Source organism: Sinohyriopsis cumingii, chromosome 5 (assembly GCF_028554795.1).
Source record: "Sinohyriopsis cumingii isolate HCF-2022 chromosome 5, ASM2855479v2, whole genome shotgun sequence".
Classification (NCBI taxonomy): domain Eukaryota; kingdom Metazoa; phylum Mollusca; class Bivalvia; order Unionida; family Unionidae; genus Sinohyriopsis; species Sinohyriopsis cumingii.
This window is the reverse complement of record NC_142965.1, coordinates 86,311,782-86,329,094: the sequence shown is the minus strand read 5'-3', so window position 1 is coordinate 86,329,094 and position 17,313 is coordinate 86,311,782. Positions and strand designations below refer to the sequence as shown.

The following is a 17,313-nucleotide window of genomic DNA, read 5'->3' as shown; positions in this document are numbered from 1 at the left end:
AATTTATTAAGCCCTTACTCGATAAAATAAATTGGCATGGTTACTCTAACCTTATACTGTCCGCCATGACAGATAACGCGAGAATCTCGTCGTGACCCCTTTTCTACTTTAGGCTTGCCAAACCATATTTTGGATATTCTACGCTATATTATTATCAATCAAGTGCGAATAATCGCTTGTTGGTGAGTTTCAAAGTTGCCGATAAACCTTATTTACTTTTAATGCGCAGAATTTCTGACCCAAACGGCGCCAAATTTTTACTACGATTTGTTTACATTTCCAAATTAGGCGTCAATGTCCTTATATGGCACACAAACAAATGAGGCTGAGAACGGAAGTAATCATTATTTGAAATAATATGGCGGACGATCTAAACGAAAATATCGGCTAAAAAAGGTAAACGAGATTTGACAACTATTTCTACAATGATTTTCGATACTTCCGGCATTAAATAAGAGGACTACTCAGTTTATTGGATTATATGCAAGGAATATGTTTAAAGTGTTATTATTAGGCTTAAAGAGCGCCGGGTGTGAATCACACCCGGCTTGCTCCATTAACACGTATGTGCTCATGTTAGTACCCTGTCCACGAGGTACGAGTAAGGGTACTAATATTAGTACTAGGTTTGAAATAGAGCCTATTTTCTATTAGGTTCCGCTCTACAGGTATTAGGTTCCGCTCTACAGGTATTATGTTCCTCTGAGAGAGGGATCAGTAATTGGGTAAGCTGTTTGTATTGGTAATATGGACAATGAAGAGAATGTTTTCATACCTTTATGCTAATTTTATGAACTGTAACTCAACGACCTTTCCGATGTAGTGCTAATTTTATGAACTGTAACTCAAATTATGCCTTATCTCAAGCAGACAGCTGTCAAAATGGCAGTGAGGAGGCCGACAAGTGTCCGCCGTTAATGTTAGTATATGTGATATCCACAAATTATTCTCAGCATGTTCTCATCAACTTCAGGTCCGTAAACTTGCTTCGTGCGTCTTCTACACGTCGTCATAATTAAGCAACACTGCCAAGACTAGATAGTCATTTCGAAAATAAAATTCAGACGTCTGTTTGGTAGGAGTTTTTACATTCTCATTATATAATATACCTACCATGCTAGTGAATTCCTGATATTTTTGTCATTGTACCATCATGGAAGGAGAACAGACTATTATTTAGAAGGTCCCATTTGCGAAAACAAGGCTTCTACCAAAAATGAATAAAACCTGCTTTTTAGTTTTAGTAAAATGAGAATAGCAACTTAGACAAGGGGGTGGTGGTATTTTACATCTCGGTCGGAAAGCTAAACCGAGGCCTCTAACGTGTCAGTTCCCCCCTCCCTTGACCTTGTCTGTCAAATGTTTATGTGTCTTCGTTCCACAGATATTCACCCTGTGGATAGAAAATAGTAACGGTATCGGGTAATATAATTAAATCGCTGACATATCAATAATAATGAGTGATTAGGGGCTAAATATGGAATCTCGTACAGCTAAAGTAGCTCGACAACGACTAGAGGCAATTAAGAAATATCTCCCGGTCCGTGATTCTGTCAAACAACATTTACGAGCGCGTCATGATGCTCGAGTGGAATCTGCAGAAGATGCGGCGGAATTATTTAAACCAGTTAGAGAGACTGCTGAAGGTCTTCTTCCAACCGGAATAATAGCAGAAAGAACTAAAAAAGTAAAACAAATTCTTCGATATATTGCTGATACTCAACCAAATGTATTAGAAGGTATCGATGAAGCTTGTGTTGAGATCACGATAATTAAAGATCGCATTCCAGAACCAGAAAGAAAAGATCAGCAAAAAAGAGATAAAGTTGATCTAATGGATACATTTATCCCAGAAGGTACTGTAGCAATCAGGGTTAAAAAACAATTGCTTGAAATTGCTGCGTTTGGGTGAGAAGAAACGAAAGGTATGTCAAACCTGAGTAAGTTAATAATCTTAAACTTGTTGGTTGGCTTATATACATATTTAGTTCCGGTGTTAAGGAAGTCAGACGTGACGATGAATATTTTAGCATTTTAGCGGGGCAGTAGATGATCATATTGAACAAGGCGAGAAAGGGAACAAAAGCAAGAGGAAATGAAGTATAAACTTGAAAAGCCAGAGCAGAAAGAGTATTAACCTTCATAACATGCAAGAAAAAAGCAAACCATACAACATCAAGTAGTCTGTGCATTGGTCGGATCACTCGAGGAATGTCCTTGATAAACTTTGCCACTTTAACGTCCTTCCTAATTTTGAACGATTCGAAATTTTAGATGACGACCCGGTAATAATTCCCCTGAAATCAACAGTGAAGCAGCTGCGATTTGTCAGGGAGTATTCACAGGTGGTATCATGGACAATAATGTTTATCGGACCCTTGTCGATGAAATTACCGATGATTACTACAGCGATCGAGACGGTCATTTCATGTGAGAAGGTATGCAATAAGATCAGTGATCATATCCACTACCCAGCGTGGACATGTAATAGTCAGGGTGATAAATTCACAATTGCGAAGCAACTAGAAATGAAAGCCGTTGACGTTGTTCGCGACTAGACTATTGGAACCGGAGGTGATCTTCCTGATAAAGTGTTCTTGGCGGCCATTAAACAAAGACTAGCACAATTAATACTACGAAAACCGCATCCAGTACAATTGGCCAACTCCGATGTGATGCCAGTAAACGTCAGTGAAATAGTAAATTTGATAGCGTTGATGTCGCTACGACAACCATTTTGCTAGCTCCATACAGTGATGATTATTCAAGGTCAGCTGGTCCATAAATGATGTTCGCGAAGGCATTATGGATATCAACGATGACTCTGTCGCTGAGAGAAGAACATCGATTAGTATCGATCATGATCAGTTGTCGTGGCTGGCGATGACCACAAACACAACTCCCGGCCAAACAGGAGCATCGTCATGGCAGATTTCATCACAGCAAGGAATTTCACCATTTCGGCATTTCAGCGTGCCATCAGGTCCGACGACCACATAACAAATTCAATGGTTTTTGTCAGAATTTACGGTGATAAACGGGTATCAAGAACTAACCGCAGATATAATACAAAATTTTGACCAAAACAACGTTGCACGGGCGTATCATAGTTTGATGAAATTCATGATACGCGATTAGAATGTTGACTCCGACTGTTATAAATATCAGCGAGATTTCTCGACGTTGTATCCGATCTATTACTTCTCACATGAACATCTGGATGTATTTAGACAGTCAGTCGTTGACGTAGACGTGCCCGTAATTGTAGGGTACTGCTCCAGCTGGTGGTAACAGAGCAACTGCTGTTATATTATCTTGCAAAACAATACAACTCGAAGGTGCTGGCGGACGAATGAGTGTCGTTGATGCACTTGATGAAAATAGGTAATCCGATGGCAAAGCAATCGAATCACTTGTGATCTGTTGCAAATCAAGTGGTTGATTCATAGTATTAGTATGTCATATCTATGTTATTCTGACACCTGATCATATTAGAAAGTAACAATAAGTATCGAAAAAGAATTATGGTATAAAAATATTTCTGAAATCAACAGCATTAGCCCAAATAAATTATCTCTCACAGAACGTCCGATGTGGCACTTGATAATGCCAAGAAATCAAAGACCAGCATCAGACTTCACCTTTATGCGGCTGCCATTAATGATATAGTAAAGACTGGTGGTGTATTTCCACTTCTTTCAGATATACCAGCATTGATTGCAGATGCAGCTTCAGCGGTTGCAAAAGCAGCTACGCTTGGTGCTGTTGAAACTGGCGGAATGACATTGAAAGCAACATGACACGATCTGACCTAAAAAAGCGGCGAAGTCTAAGATTACCAAGAACATGGTACGGTCACGATCTGAGACTACTATCGCTAACAATGGCAATGGCGTTGAAATAGCGTGTTAGCACGCTGGATATGTCCACTTTCGATGTGCTTGATGCTGCTTGCCGAATAAATACACACATTTTTAGAGGATTTTTCATGCTTCATCAGTTACCTGTCAAATCACGTTGAAACGGGAATCATAAATCTGGATGGTTGTGTTGGTCGAAGTACTCACTGGGTTACATATGCTGTTGATACATTTTGTGTTAATGTTTTTGATTCATATGGATTGCCACCACCAAAGGAATGTTTAAACTATATCGGTAGAGTGCTACGCACTCCAGAAAAAGCTGGCGTTCCACTCTGGTATTCAACATTATCAAGACAGGCAAGAACAGATACACCAAGGTCACAGACCACTAGTTGTCTACCGCCGCATAAAGTCGTACACACGTTCACTAGTGAACGATATACCAGTCGTCGTTTTGAACACGTTAAAAATTTATAATGGCACATATTTATGGAAGATCATCCTCCGCTTGCGTTAGGTATAAGAAACCTAGTCCAGGTGATGTTGATTTGTCAAAATATGTAACTAAAGATGACCTTTCTAAACTTTTAAATCTCGCTGTGTTTGAAAAGGATGAAGTTTATTGTTTTTTAGGATCAGTATGGACGGTTGCAAACAAGCTATACAAGGTGGGTTGATATTGTCCGACGAGGTCCTGATGCGGTCACTGATAATATCCCAGCATTTGCTGATGGCAGAAGAATAAGAGACTCGGGCATATCAATCACGACGACCAGAACCGAGACCCGAAATGGGGTAAGTAAATTCGTTGCTAAAACCGGTTATGCAATGACCGGTGAACTTAATATGAACGGAAATAAAATTGTTGTTTTGAGAGAACCAGCGTTTGACAATGATGCTGAAACGATGAATTACGTGGACGTTCATGCAAATATGTTTACAAATCTTCGCAAAACCTTTCAGAAACTCGAGAAATTCACCTATCATTTCTTTGGAAGTCCAATGTTAGTCAGTATAATGCTCGCCGAAATTAATTCAAAACTCAGTCACCATAAAGACGTCAATCACAACAGCGATGTCAGACATAGAAATGATTAACAAACGTCTCAGTGTTGTCAGAGATGCAAGAACTGTGTCGGACAGCATAGCAGCAATACAATGAGATATTGAAGAAGCTGCAAGAATACTCGCAGATATAACCAGTGGAATCCCTTATATCGTTGACGATCATACACGAGGCAGACAAGGCAGACGAGGCAGAATTCTACTTTATAACTGACGATAATACCACGAAAGGTGTATTTGTGGATAGACCACTCGTACATCTATCAGATGGAACCACGCTAGGTACATCAGCTACTATGATGGTGATTCGCCACAGATTGCTGATTTAATAGATTCGATGCTTGCATATGTGTCAATAAAGCTGCAATCAATGAACAACCGATTTTCTAACCACGCTGTGAGAGCTGCTTCAGATTCATTTTATATAAGCCAGTCAAACATAGGACTGTTAGATGAACTTTCGATAAGAATCAGCGATGCTCCATGAGGTCATTGGCGAGTACAAAATGAGCCGATACTTGATTAGTCTGAGCCTGGGGATTACAAACCTCATCTTCGGTATTTCAAAAATGAACAATTGTCACAACCGTGATGCATGTACTCCAGAAAAAAATGGGTGCAAATATCTTCCTACAATCGTCATCTGGTATGAGATAAGTATGGTATCTAAAGATACTTTAAAAATGTTACTTGACGAAATAAACTGCGATTATCATGTGCGGCGATAGTGGTCAACCACCACTTTTTGTAGGAGAATCACCACATTGTTGGTTGAAAGATTATATCGATTCTTACGAATAAAGGATTTTAAAGTACCACAGAGCCACCAATGAATCATTGAAGAAACCAAAAGCCAAGATAATACTTTGTGACGTTTGCACGTATTGGGGTGGGGTTCTTCCAATATAATTTAATTAAATTATGATCAAAGTTCCACCCTGGCTCGTGAGGTTAGAAAGTTAAATTATTGACGAGGTAGATTTACAGCTCTGAGCCCCCAGTCAGCTATGTCGACGGTTAAGTTATAGAGAACACGAAGATAAATTCAATCAATAACAATTTAATAAATTCGATAATTTAAACCGATATCTTCCAATCACTCGTCTTTCCCTCGACCAAGTGACAGCCTAATTCATCCCGTGATTTACAGAGTTCGATTTTCCCCCTGTCCTTGCATCTACTCATCTCTTTCTTTCCAGCTAATTCCTTCCTTCTTTCCGTTTCTCTAACTCCTCCTTCGACTCCGTTTCCCTCTCTACTATCTCCTCCTCCAATTTCGCTCCCAGACTTCAACTTCTCCTGACTTCTCTCCTTTCTTCTCCTTTCCTCTGTCTCTCTATCTGAGACTACGGGACCAAACTGTAATGGTCTGTCCCTCAAAGCTTCCTGTGAAAAACAACAAGGCGTTAACATATGTTTTATCGAATCTCGCCTCACACTATCTCGACAATTAATCATCAGGTAAGGCCATCACGGTTTCTGTCACGCATGCGTACACATCGAAATTCCCACACACTTCTTGCAGGGTAAACAATAGCGTAATAACATGGTATCAGCGAATTTTCATACAGACATCAATACATTGCGTCACATCAGTATATACACATATATATTTGACCTCATGGTACTACAATCTGACAACAATCAGACGCATGTCTGTACATTACAAATATTCAACAATGGCAAAACCTATAATCATATGAACACATGTGTTAGTCTACTATAAAATACCCACATAGCGAATTACAATATTAACTCTTACGACGGCTAGCAAGTTATATAATTCTTTACAAATATCAACTCATTTCTTCAAAATATGCAAACATATTAACAAAACAAAGTAATTCTTCGTACTACAATTCTAGTAATAATAAAGTATACATACGACCTACAATTAAAATGCAGTCGCATTCCACAAAGACCGAACAAATAGCCCACTGACCTTATTTGAAGCTCTCTGTACTTAGAATTTCCTGCTCTAAGATTTTCCCGCCAATAACGAATGGCTATTCGGAGTTACGCTAACCTCTCCTCTGGGTAATTTCTCTCAGCGAACTAACTCTTGCCGGAAGACGCGGAGATATCATTCTATCCAAATCAGGGTCTCTCCCCTATCTCGATTCTGATTGGGTGGCGCTGTGATCCTGTGCAATCGTCTTAGCGGCCAGTTCAACCTGTCTGTCTGTCTGCAGGGAAAAGAAGTCAAGACACTCCCACTTCTTCAGTCAACTTCTTTTTGATCTTGGATAAACATTTCCACACCTAGGTGATAATTGGCAATCTGTGGCTTCGCAACTCCGAGGTCCGGCTCTCCACTTCTAGCCACGGCAATCTTACGTAATGGATTAGTGGTAGCCTGCAGCAATGTTTAACATCAAACAATGGTTTGTCAGAATTACTACTCTGGGTCGGGGTAAACATGACATACTGAAATCCAGCCAGACTCAATGCAAGATGATGCGAGAGGTAATTCCAGAAACAACGATGATTTTTGGAACATATGGCGACCTACTGACCTAATAGTTGTATATAGGAAAATAGTTCGTGATTCACTTCAAAGTAAATTATTCTCACTTGGCAAGGCAACATTTCCAGATCTACCAGTCCCATTATGCTATCGCCCAGAAGGTGCCCGTATACAGAATATTGACTTTGTGATTCCCGTTTCTAACGAAAAGCACGAACCCGTTCTTAATGATCTCGTTCGTGTCCCAGTTAATGCTGTTCAGAAAGCTTAAATGGAGCCTTAGGGTGATTGGAGTTTAGGATATGCAATAACCATTTATTCGTCACAGTGTTGAAAATCTGAACAGGATGGTTTATACTATGGAAGATAATCAAGTTTTAAAAAAATCAAATGTTGCATAGTAAGAAACAAATTAGCTAGTTATCAGCGAAATGACAGAGAATATAAACGCGAGTTTGATGTTGACGTTGAATTTATCATGACGCTGTGGAACGGAAAAACAATCACTGTGCTTGCTGTAACACTATGGTGTTGTGACGATATTCTCCTAGTGACCCTCGACAGTTTATCATAAACGGAATTAATAGTAATCTCGGCTACACATATGTAAATGTGATGCTAACTAGTCTTGAATGGAAACGACGCAGGGGTCCAAGTTCCTTGGAGGTGGTGCTTTGATTTGTTAGCGAATCCATGCTGGTGGTAATTATGTATTTTCAGGAATTGCATGTAATTGTTCACGGACGAATACACGCGGAGGAACCGTTTAATCTAGTCTGTAGATTGCGTGCCTGCCTGTAGATCTTACCAGGCCTGCCACCACTTACTTACCACTCATCGCCGATCTTAACAGCTACTGGGCTAGCGATTCTCCCACAGATTTATCTCTTCAAGACTTTAACGTGTGACTAAACGTGACGTCTGCGATATGTAGTTGCAGTAGATTTTGATTTTTATGCCCGACATCATGAGCACGACACACTTGATCAAACACATTTACTCGCTATTCTCTTCGTTTGGGTTGATATCTTTTGTCGAGTCTAATATCAAGTCGAGTTCCAGGATCACAATATTTATATCCCGAAAGATGTTTTTCGCCAGGATACTTAGCCCCTGGAGTTCCTAGTAATTTACTGAGTCCTTTAGCGATCAGTGGTGTTCCTGGTAATTTTCTGAGTCACTTAACAATATCACTACCCTTTGACGCCTCGCGAGACGACATAAATCTGTATTTAGTTGAACCACATTTCACGAAAGCATCTGTAAATGCATGTTGATGATTCTTCGCCATTATTGGGAAAATTGCTGTTGTTTTATATTCACTTGTACCAGTGACTTTTTCCATCGAAAACAATATAAATTCATTTCCTTATCATATTAGTAGAACATGAATGTGCTTGACTTCTCGGCAATGCGAGAGCAGGAGCCAGTTAAGAATCATCCGTCACTGCCAAATTCTATTCGTTCCATTATCATAGGTCCAGCAGGATCTGGTAAAACTTAGTTGCTACTCAACCTGATAATTAGATGGCTCAAATGGAACAAACTTGATTTAGTGGCACCTCCCGTAGATGACAACGATGCTATAATATTTTTAAGAATTTAATAAAAATGCAAAAGATGAGGAGGAGGATAATGATGGTATTGAATTTTTCACTTACATCGTTGCGGCACCATCAGTTGATGATCATAACGGAAATATCAACAGTCTAGTTGTATATGATGATGTTATGCTCGACAAACAAACAAAACCATCCAGAATATATTTTCACGAGGCAGGCACAAAAATACGGACGTCATATACGTCACGCAACGATTCGGATTCCTAAAGTGATCAGAAATAACTAATCTTTTGGTTGTCTTAATTGTGTTCATGCACACACGTTGAGGAACAACCACCTGACTTGGTACTCTGGTGAAATGGACATGATTAGGTTTAAAACGTTTTGTTAATGATCATAAAATCCGTTATGAACTTCTCTCCATAAATTTACTGCAGCCAAGAACACGATATCGCATTGGTCTAGATAAAATAGTTGGTTGTGAGAACTGTCACCTGACACCGCTACTTTGTTTTACGCACAAGGTTAGTCTCGAGGTAACGAAGACTAATATAAATTGGACACAATGTCAAGGGGGGGGGTTGGGTTACTGACTTATTAGAGGCCTCAATATATCTTTCTGATTTATGAGTACATTCATCACAAACGACATTTTATGCAAAGCACTTTTTGTCCATTTTTGGTTGAAGTGTTCTTTTCGCAAATAAGACCTTCTAAATACAACTCTATTCACTATTCTCTGCTGCTATTGTCTTTCTAAAATCCTCAAATAGTTTGTTGCCCACCATAATTGATTATCGGCATCGTTATAGACTCATAATGGCGAGCTCCGAAATGTTACCTCGGCTTCGGGACACACAGAGATGAAGAAGAGATGTTTTTATGTTTTTTCTTTGTTTTCGAGTGACAGACAAGAGAGATAAGTGCGTTTGATAATAATTAAGGTTCTGAAGAAACAAATTGACAAAATAAGCCTGAACTTGAATGTTTAGCCGGAATTAGTAGATAATTCCTCTTGTGTACTAAATATAGTAACTTTAATATAGGCCAAACTGTATAAGTTTGAATTTTGACCCCATTGCAATATCATCCCCTGTAAAATGCTTTACCCAGGCCTCTGGTTTAACACGTTTGGATAATGATGTTTACTGTTTGGATACTGGTGTTTACCTTTTTCATACTTTTGTCTACTGTTTGGATAGACGATACAGTTGGAAACTTATCAGCAACTTTTGGGAGAAAAAGCAACTCCTGCTTGATAAGCAATTGAAAATTTGATTATCCTGTGTACAGGGAGTGGCACTGAGCCTCTGCCACAGTGAATATAGATTCAAATAAACATTGCACAGTTTGCACCAAATTGAAAGAGGTAGACACTACGGTCATATATAAATACATTTTGCATGACCAATACATTTTGTCAGCACGTTCATTATATAAGAAAGAGAAGTGATAAAATTAGAAATAGTACGTCACCGTTCTCATATATTTGCATACTCAAAATTTTTGTTCTCAAACAAAATTGTTTTTAATCCCAAACGTCCCAGTTGTTCTTTTGCTGTAAAAATGTGGGAAAATTCTCAAACTTACTTTTGTGTATATTGTATATGTGCCTTAAATACCTTTAAGTGTTTTAATGACACTTTATACATTAGTCAAATAAGAAGTGAGTAATCAGATTTCTATTAAATATGTTTGTGTAGAACAATTGTTTCATATATTCACAAGTAAATATATTTCATGTATGCAGCATCTGGTGCACAAATTCAGTCAATATACGAACATCCTTGAAAAGACTTACAAAATAGGGACTGGTTGTCATATTAAGTAGACGACTGGAGATGAGTAAGCTACTGTGTTCTTTTCAATTATTATTTCATATAAATAATTTTCACGTAAAACGGAGATTTAAGTTGAGCTACAGGTTCCAAACTGGTCCTTTGTATGTGAAATAAAGCGAAACTGCTTCTTTCCATAGTTGGATTTATACTTGGCCATTTCAGAAAGAATTATACTTGTAATAATATCAACTGAATGCTGAAAATCTACATTTTATTTCTAATTATATCGACAACTAAGTTAGACTCATTAAAATTAGGATTTTTGTTATATACGTAAAAGAGCGAGGTTGCCCTCCAGATAGTATAACCTTAATATTATTACCGTGTGAACGATAGTAGAGCTTTCCCAAGTAACGTCATCTTCGCTAGCAAAGGTTAAATACGTTAATCCAAGCTACGCCTTGGCAGATCGATCACATATTTCAGTATTTCGGGTCTGTGCAATTCATTGGGTCCGGCGGCAAGCCACCACATTCAGTCAAACAAATGTTATTCATGTACATAATTGCTTACATGATGTTGTGGTAATATAGTATTGTGGTATTCACGCGAAAGTTTTATAACTTGTGTAATGTTTGTATTTATACATTACTTTCACGTACGCATACAATTATCCCTCGTACCTAATGCAACGAATGATCCTTGGGCGCAATTATGCAAAAACAGTTACAAATAGTGATACACTAATTATTTTAGTTTTGATAGAAGTTCTCTCTTCATTGCTTTATGGGATATTTGTCCGTTCAAGTAGTAAAATTGAAATCCATGTTCCTTTCGTTATATTAAGCTAATCAGTACATTGACCACATTACATGTTCTTTGCAGCACAACACTGTAAAGTGAACCGTGTAAGCCATTTAGAATTGACTTAAGATCGTGTCAGTTTTCAACAGTTGTGATAATATTCAACTGCTATTGGGTCCAATATTCAATGATTAATTTTATCTTGGCTACGTTTCAACAGTGTCGAAATTCAGTCTTACACCAAGTCTTTTCTTTTTATAAATGAACATTGGATACGGTTATTTTAGTGGACACTTTGCAAAGTCTAACTTAGCAGCATCTCAATTAAGTATAGAATGCTGGAAATGCTAACTAGTGTCGATAATTTTCCTTTGCTTCAGTGGATGGAGTGTGGGTAGCTTGGTCAAGCTGGAGCGATTGCAGCCAGACCTGCGGTACAGGGTATCAGTTACGAACACGGAATTGTCATTTCCAGACAGGGGTACCCCACGGGGCAGATTGTCTTGGGCTTAGTAAAGAGACAAGAAAATGCAACATTGATTTATGTCCAAGTAAGATATATCTATCCTTCTTAAAATACTGTACTGAGAGAATATAAAAATATAATTTATATGTTTATTTTGTTGGACTATATGTTTGCATTTGTCTTCAACAGTTTTCTAACTCTCATATTTGTTGAACTTGGAATTGGTACTGTATTGCAAGGACTGCGCTGACATGGCATTATGGATACGCACATGTATGCATACATACAATTTAGAGGATGCAGTCCAAGGAGGTTTAGAGACGGGTTTGTTGAGTCTGTATAAGCTAAAACAAGACACGAGGAAAAGAAGAAATAAAAGAAAGAATTATATATAAGAATAAGGACATATTTTAATTTTGGGGATAAGATGATACCTTTGATTAGCAAAAGTTGCGTAAAGCTGAATTTTATTCATTTTGTATGAACTGCACAAAGAATTAGATATCTCAAAATGATTTGAGCAAAACACTTTTATATATTCTTAGAGAATGGATTTCATCCATATATTAATCTTACAGATGACTATGTGTAAAATGATTCGTTTTGGTTTTCTGTTTAAAAATAATTGCTCATGAGCAATTATATCTTAAAACGTAGACTACATCTTCAGTCCCATATTTCATTTACACCATCTCACTACAAGCATGTCAAATTAATACTTAATATTGTAATAAACTTGGCGTATGCGCTAATTATATGTAGGACCCGTAACTAGATTTGTAAGATTTTAATGAGTAGAAGTATCATTACAGAGAGCCGGTGGTGGGAAGATATTTCTCAAACCTAATAATTGGTCAACTGTTAGGAGCAGACGTCAGAATGTACATCGTTCACGAGACTTTATGGTAACATTGCTGGTTTCGTAAGGTGGACTCTGTCTCTCATTTCTAAACTTAAATTCTCTGGACGTAGTTTGGCATACATGTATATTAATTTAAGAGAGGTATGAATCTTTGTGTTATGTTCTTGGGGTCGGGTCTCGTAGTACTTGGTGTGGTGTACCAATCGACGACATGAAAAGGCTTACTGATGGGACACACGCATGTGAACCAATGGAACCATGTAAGTGTAAAGTTAGAGTCCCATTACAGTTTGGTCGTTAGTGTTTATATACAAGTTGGTTATGGTATTCGCGCATTTACAACCTTTTCAGTTGACAAAGAATGTTGTCTTGTCTTGAGTTCACTGCAAAATAAAATAATAGATTTCAAGGCAAGTTTACGCGAGTCTTTGAGTCACTCGGTAGTGAGACCCCGTGTGTGTTACAATATTAGTCGCATATGGTGATCGGTCTGATATGACAGGTTTCATACAATTATTATTTATTATAATTTATTGATTAACAGTGAATGTTATGTTGAGCAGACTATATTCCAGCAGATAGACGTCGAATCGCAATTTTCAGGATATTTTGGTACACTTTATATCTTAATTTTAATTCTATAAATAAATGCAGCTACATGTGACCTTATTAGATGGACAGAACTGTTTTGCCATCATTTTAAGCTTGAGTCCTTCTAACGTTGCATAGAACTATAAAACTTGTACACCTTGAAAAAGGTTTCATGGATTAAAAATTATTTAACATTTGGAATTAGAGATACATGCAACTGATAAAAGTGTTCGGTAAAACAATAAGCGATCAGCTGGGCTTATAAGTCTAAAGCGTGTGACCTAATTACTGTAATTAATGTTCCGCAGCTGCAGTAAAAGGAGTTTCCTGATGAAGCATCAGAGAGGGTGAACATATCACTTGCTGGCCACTCATGTTTGAAAAACAACGCTTCCTTCCAAAAATGATAATAAAAGGTCAATAACGTCAAACCGAATCCTCTAACTAAAACCAAAATGTTTTCTCTAATTTGGTTAGTTTATTCGTTATTTTATCTTTGGCATTTGTGATTTTCAAAATTGTTTACCCACCGTGACACTTATTTGTGGTCTCACCCTCTCTGCTGCTATAAATGTGTGAGTAGTTAAATCAGTATTATAGCAATGATGAAATCTTACACTAGTAGATTAGCTCGAGAAAGATTAGAAGCAATCATAATATATGTTCCTGCTCGTGGATCTCTTAAACGAAAACTGCAGGAAGGTCAAGAAGTACAAGTTGATTATACAGAAGAAAAAGAACATTGTTTTAAACCTGTTACAAAGGTTACTGAAAGACACACGTCTGAGCAAACTGAAAAGATAGCAAGAAGAACTAAGCAGACAAAAAGGATTTTAAGAGAGCTTCGTTATAGCTGCTGCTCAACCTCCACCTACTGAACGTGAAGAAGAAATTGAAGGCGCTCTTGGAGGAGAAACAGGACCAAAACAGGAAAATAAAGAAAGAGTTGAAATGCTTGATACATTTACTCCAGAAGGTATTAAAATATAATAGAGACTAAAGGATTATATAAAATTTACGTGGATGCTTATGTAGAACGAGACAAATGTTTAAAGCCTGAATATACTAAAGGTGTATCTTTTGATCAATGGCGTAAATGGGTGTTTCGTGTTCATGATGAAAAAATCAAGCACTAGGTGGAAAATATGCTGAATATTTACAACAATCAGATGAATATATTGCTATTAAGCAATTTTAGGTAATTCAAAAACAAGCATTAACTTCTAAACAACGAATTCCTCAATTACCACAGTCACAACATGCCCAACTTAAACCTTCTCCACCACAGCCACAACCTGTCTGAACACAGCTACAAATTTATGAGCAAGATGAACTCAAAATTCAAATAATACTACAACAGTTAACTGAAGATAGCAATAAATTTATACCTGAGGGTTATGAAGAAATTAGAAAATTAAGAGAATTAGATACAATAACAGATATAGCTGCAAAATATGAAGAACGGGGTAGTTATTTGAAACCTGAACATAAATCTTAGACAAAAGATGAAATGGCTTAAACATATATATTGTGTTAATGTTGGTGTCAATCGTATTAATGAATCTGGGCAACAAACGCTCTATTTTTTTTTAGCAATTTAAAGATGCTTAAAGAATATAAAAATAAACATTACAACAGCAAGAAGAAGATTCTTTTACCCAAATGCTTGAATAACCTGAACCAAAAACCGGAAAGAGATTATAAATATGTCCTATCAGTATTATTTCCGATGTTCAACGATTAGAAATTCTGATCAGAGGAAAACGCGCATGTAATAATTCTCCAGAATTATTAATGAAATATCTGGTATTTGTGGAAGATTATTTACGGGCAGTTATATGGATCATAATGTTTATTATTCTGTCATTAATGAAACTGCTGATGATTATTATAACGACTGAAATAATTAAATAATCAACATGTCATTTTAAAAAAAATGATTATACGCAATGCTCAACGAGGGCTTGTAATAGTTAGGGTAGTAATTCACGATTGCCAACGAACAAAGTGATTTACAGAGATGGACTTAGTGATGCTGTTCAAGGTTTATTTAAGAGAATAGCTCCCAAAGCAATACCGATTGCGAAACAATTAGGAATGAAATCTATTGACGCTATTCGCGATAAAGGCATCAGTGATGTTGGTAATGCTGCCGGTAAAGCAATTTCAGTAGTCAAAGAAAGATTAGCTCGATTAGTATGAAGAAAACCACAGCCAGTAAAATTACCTAGTACTGGAATAATGCCTGCAAATATCAGTAAAATAATAAATCAAGCTGCAAATCAAATACTAATAGAGTTGGTTAATATACCCCAGTCAGAAAAAGAAAAACTACAAGGAAGTTTAATAGCAGTAAGTGGTCTTCATGTTAGACGATAACAGTTATAATAAGATGTTCAAGCGTATATCCGATCCGGCGTTTGATAAGAACGTACCTGTTCTCAAAGATGAATCTGTACGCGATTATCAGTATTATTCTTGTGACACAAGTGTACCTAACGCACGAGCAAAAATCGAAGTACACGTTCAAGATACAATCAGATAATTTTTACCTGCTGAAGAATTTATCGAAGTAGAAGGTAGACGTTTGAAAGCAGTTGATTCAGCGTAAGGTCTTTAAGATCGACATAGGTTTGTTAATAATGGTGTCATGGCATTAGATAACAGTGCTATATACATGCTTGATATTGCAACGACGATATTGGGCCTGGCAAGATACATCGTTGATTACTTGAGGTCAGCTGGTCCATCAATGGTGTTTGCAAAGGATACCACTGATCTCTCCGAAAGTAGCAACGTGAGACTAAATGCAGCTGGAACTGAAGTTTCGTAGATGAACGAAAATTTCAACTTAGGGTTTGCCTCACGTAAATCAATGGTAAATTGAAACGAAAATTGTTTATGTGTAATTCCACTATCACATATCTTTGAATATTGTACAAATGTTATAAAAGTTATATTTGGAGCTAAATACGTTGTGGTACTTGTAAGAAAAGCCACTGAAATTGATGCAATCTGGCGACCCAAAGGAGTTGATGTTGGTAAAGAAATACTAACAAATACTGTCATTGTGGATGCCGATAATGACTCCATCGTTTGCTGAAGAAGAAAAACGACTTGTTTTTATGAATTCAGGTGGTAAATCATAGTCCTCATGGGTGATGATGACAACAGATAGCGTTCAAAGTAATGCGGCTGGTTTATTTACATGGCAAATAGCAACACAGCAATGAGTTTCTGCACCAAGACATATATTTATTGCTTTTCAATAAAATACTCGAATAGATTGACAGAAAAGAAATCCAATGGCATTTGGCGCACTTGGCATTTCTGTAGTTACTTTGAGGGTAAACAGACATCAAGAACCTTCTGAAGAAGTTGTGTTAAATTTTGATCAAAATTATGTTGCATGTACTTATCATCGGTTGATTATATTTATGCGGCGTAATCAAAATATTGAAACTGGTTTTCAGATATCTAAGCGGGATTTCACAACATTGTATCCAATTTATTACTTTTCACTGGAACATTTGGATTTGTTCAATCAGTCGTTGATATACACTTCCAAGCTCGTGTAGCTCAACTGCCCGCTGGTGGTTACAGAGCAGTTGCTGTTATACTCAGAGACAAAACAATGTTACGTGAAGGTGTTGATGCACGAATGAGAGTCATTGATGCCCCAGTAAATAACATATAATTAAATCGCTCATGATATTTATAATGTCATATCATCATGTTAGTGTCAGTCTGATTCCTGGTCTTATTAAAAAGATTCAATCAAATTCAGCAAAGAACTGTTGAATAAAAATATCACTAAACAAAGATCAGATCACAGGTGTCAAAATGGACTAT

General features: G+C 37.3%; 1 protein-coding gene across 1 annotated transcript in view; it reads left to right on the top strand.

The window, feature by feature from the left end:
* LOC149799667 (coadhesin-like) overlaps positions 1-17,313 on the top strand; it is a 177,754-nt gene that overhangs the window by 51,884 nt on the left and 108,557 nt on the right. Inside the window, exon 8 of the mRNA XM_089959021.1 lies at positions 11,923-12,093. Coding sequence (XP_089815147.1) covers positions 11,923-12,093 — 171 coding nt within the window. The remainder of the gene's footprint in view (positions 1-11,922; positions 12,094-17,313) is intronic.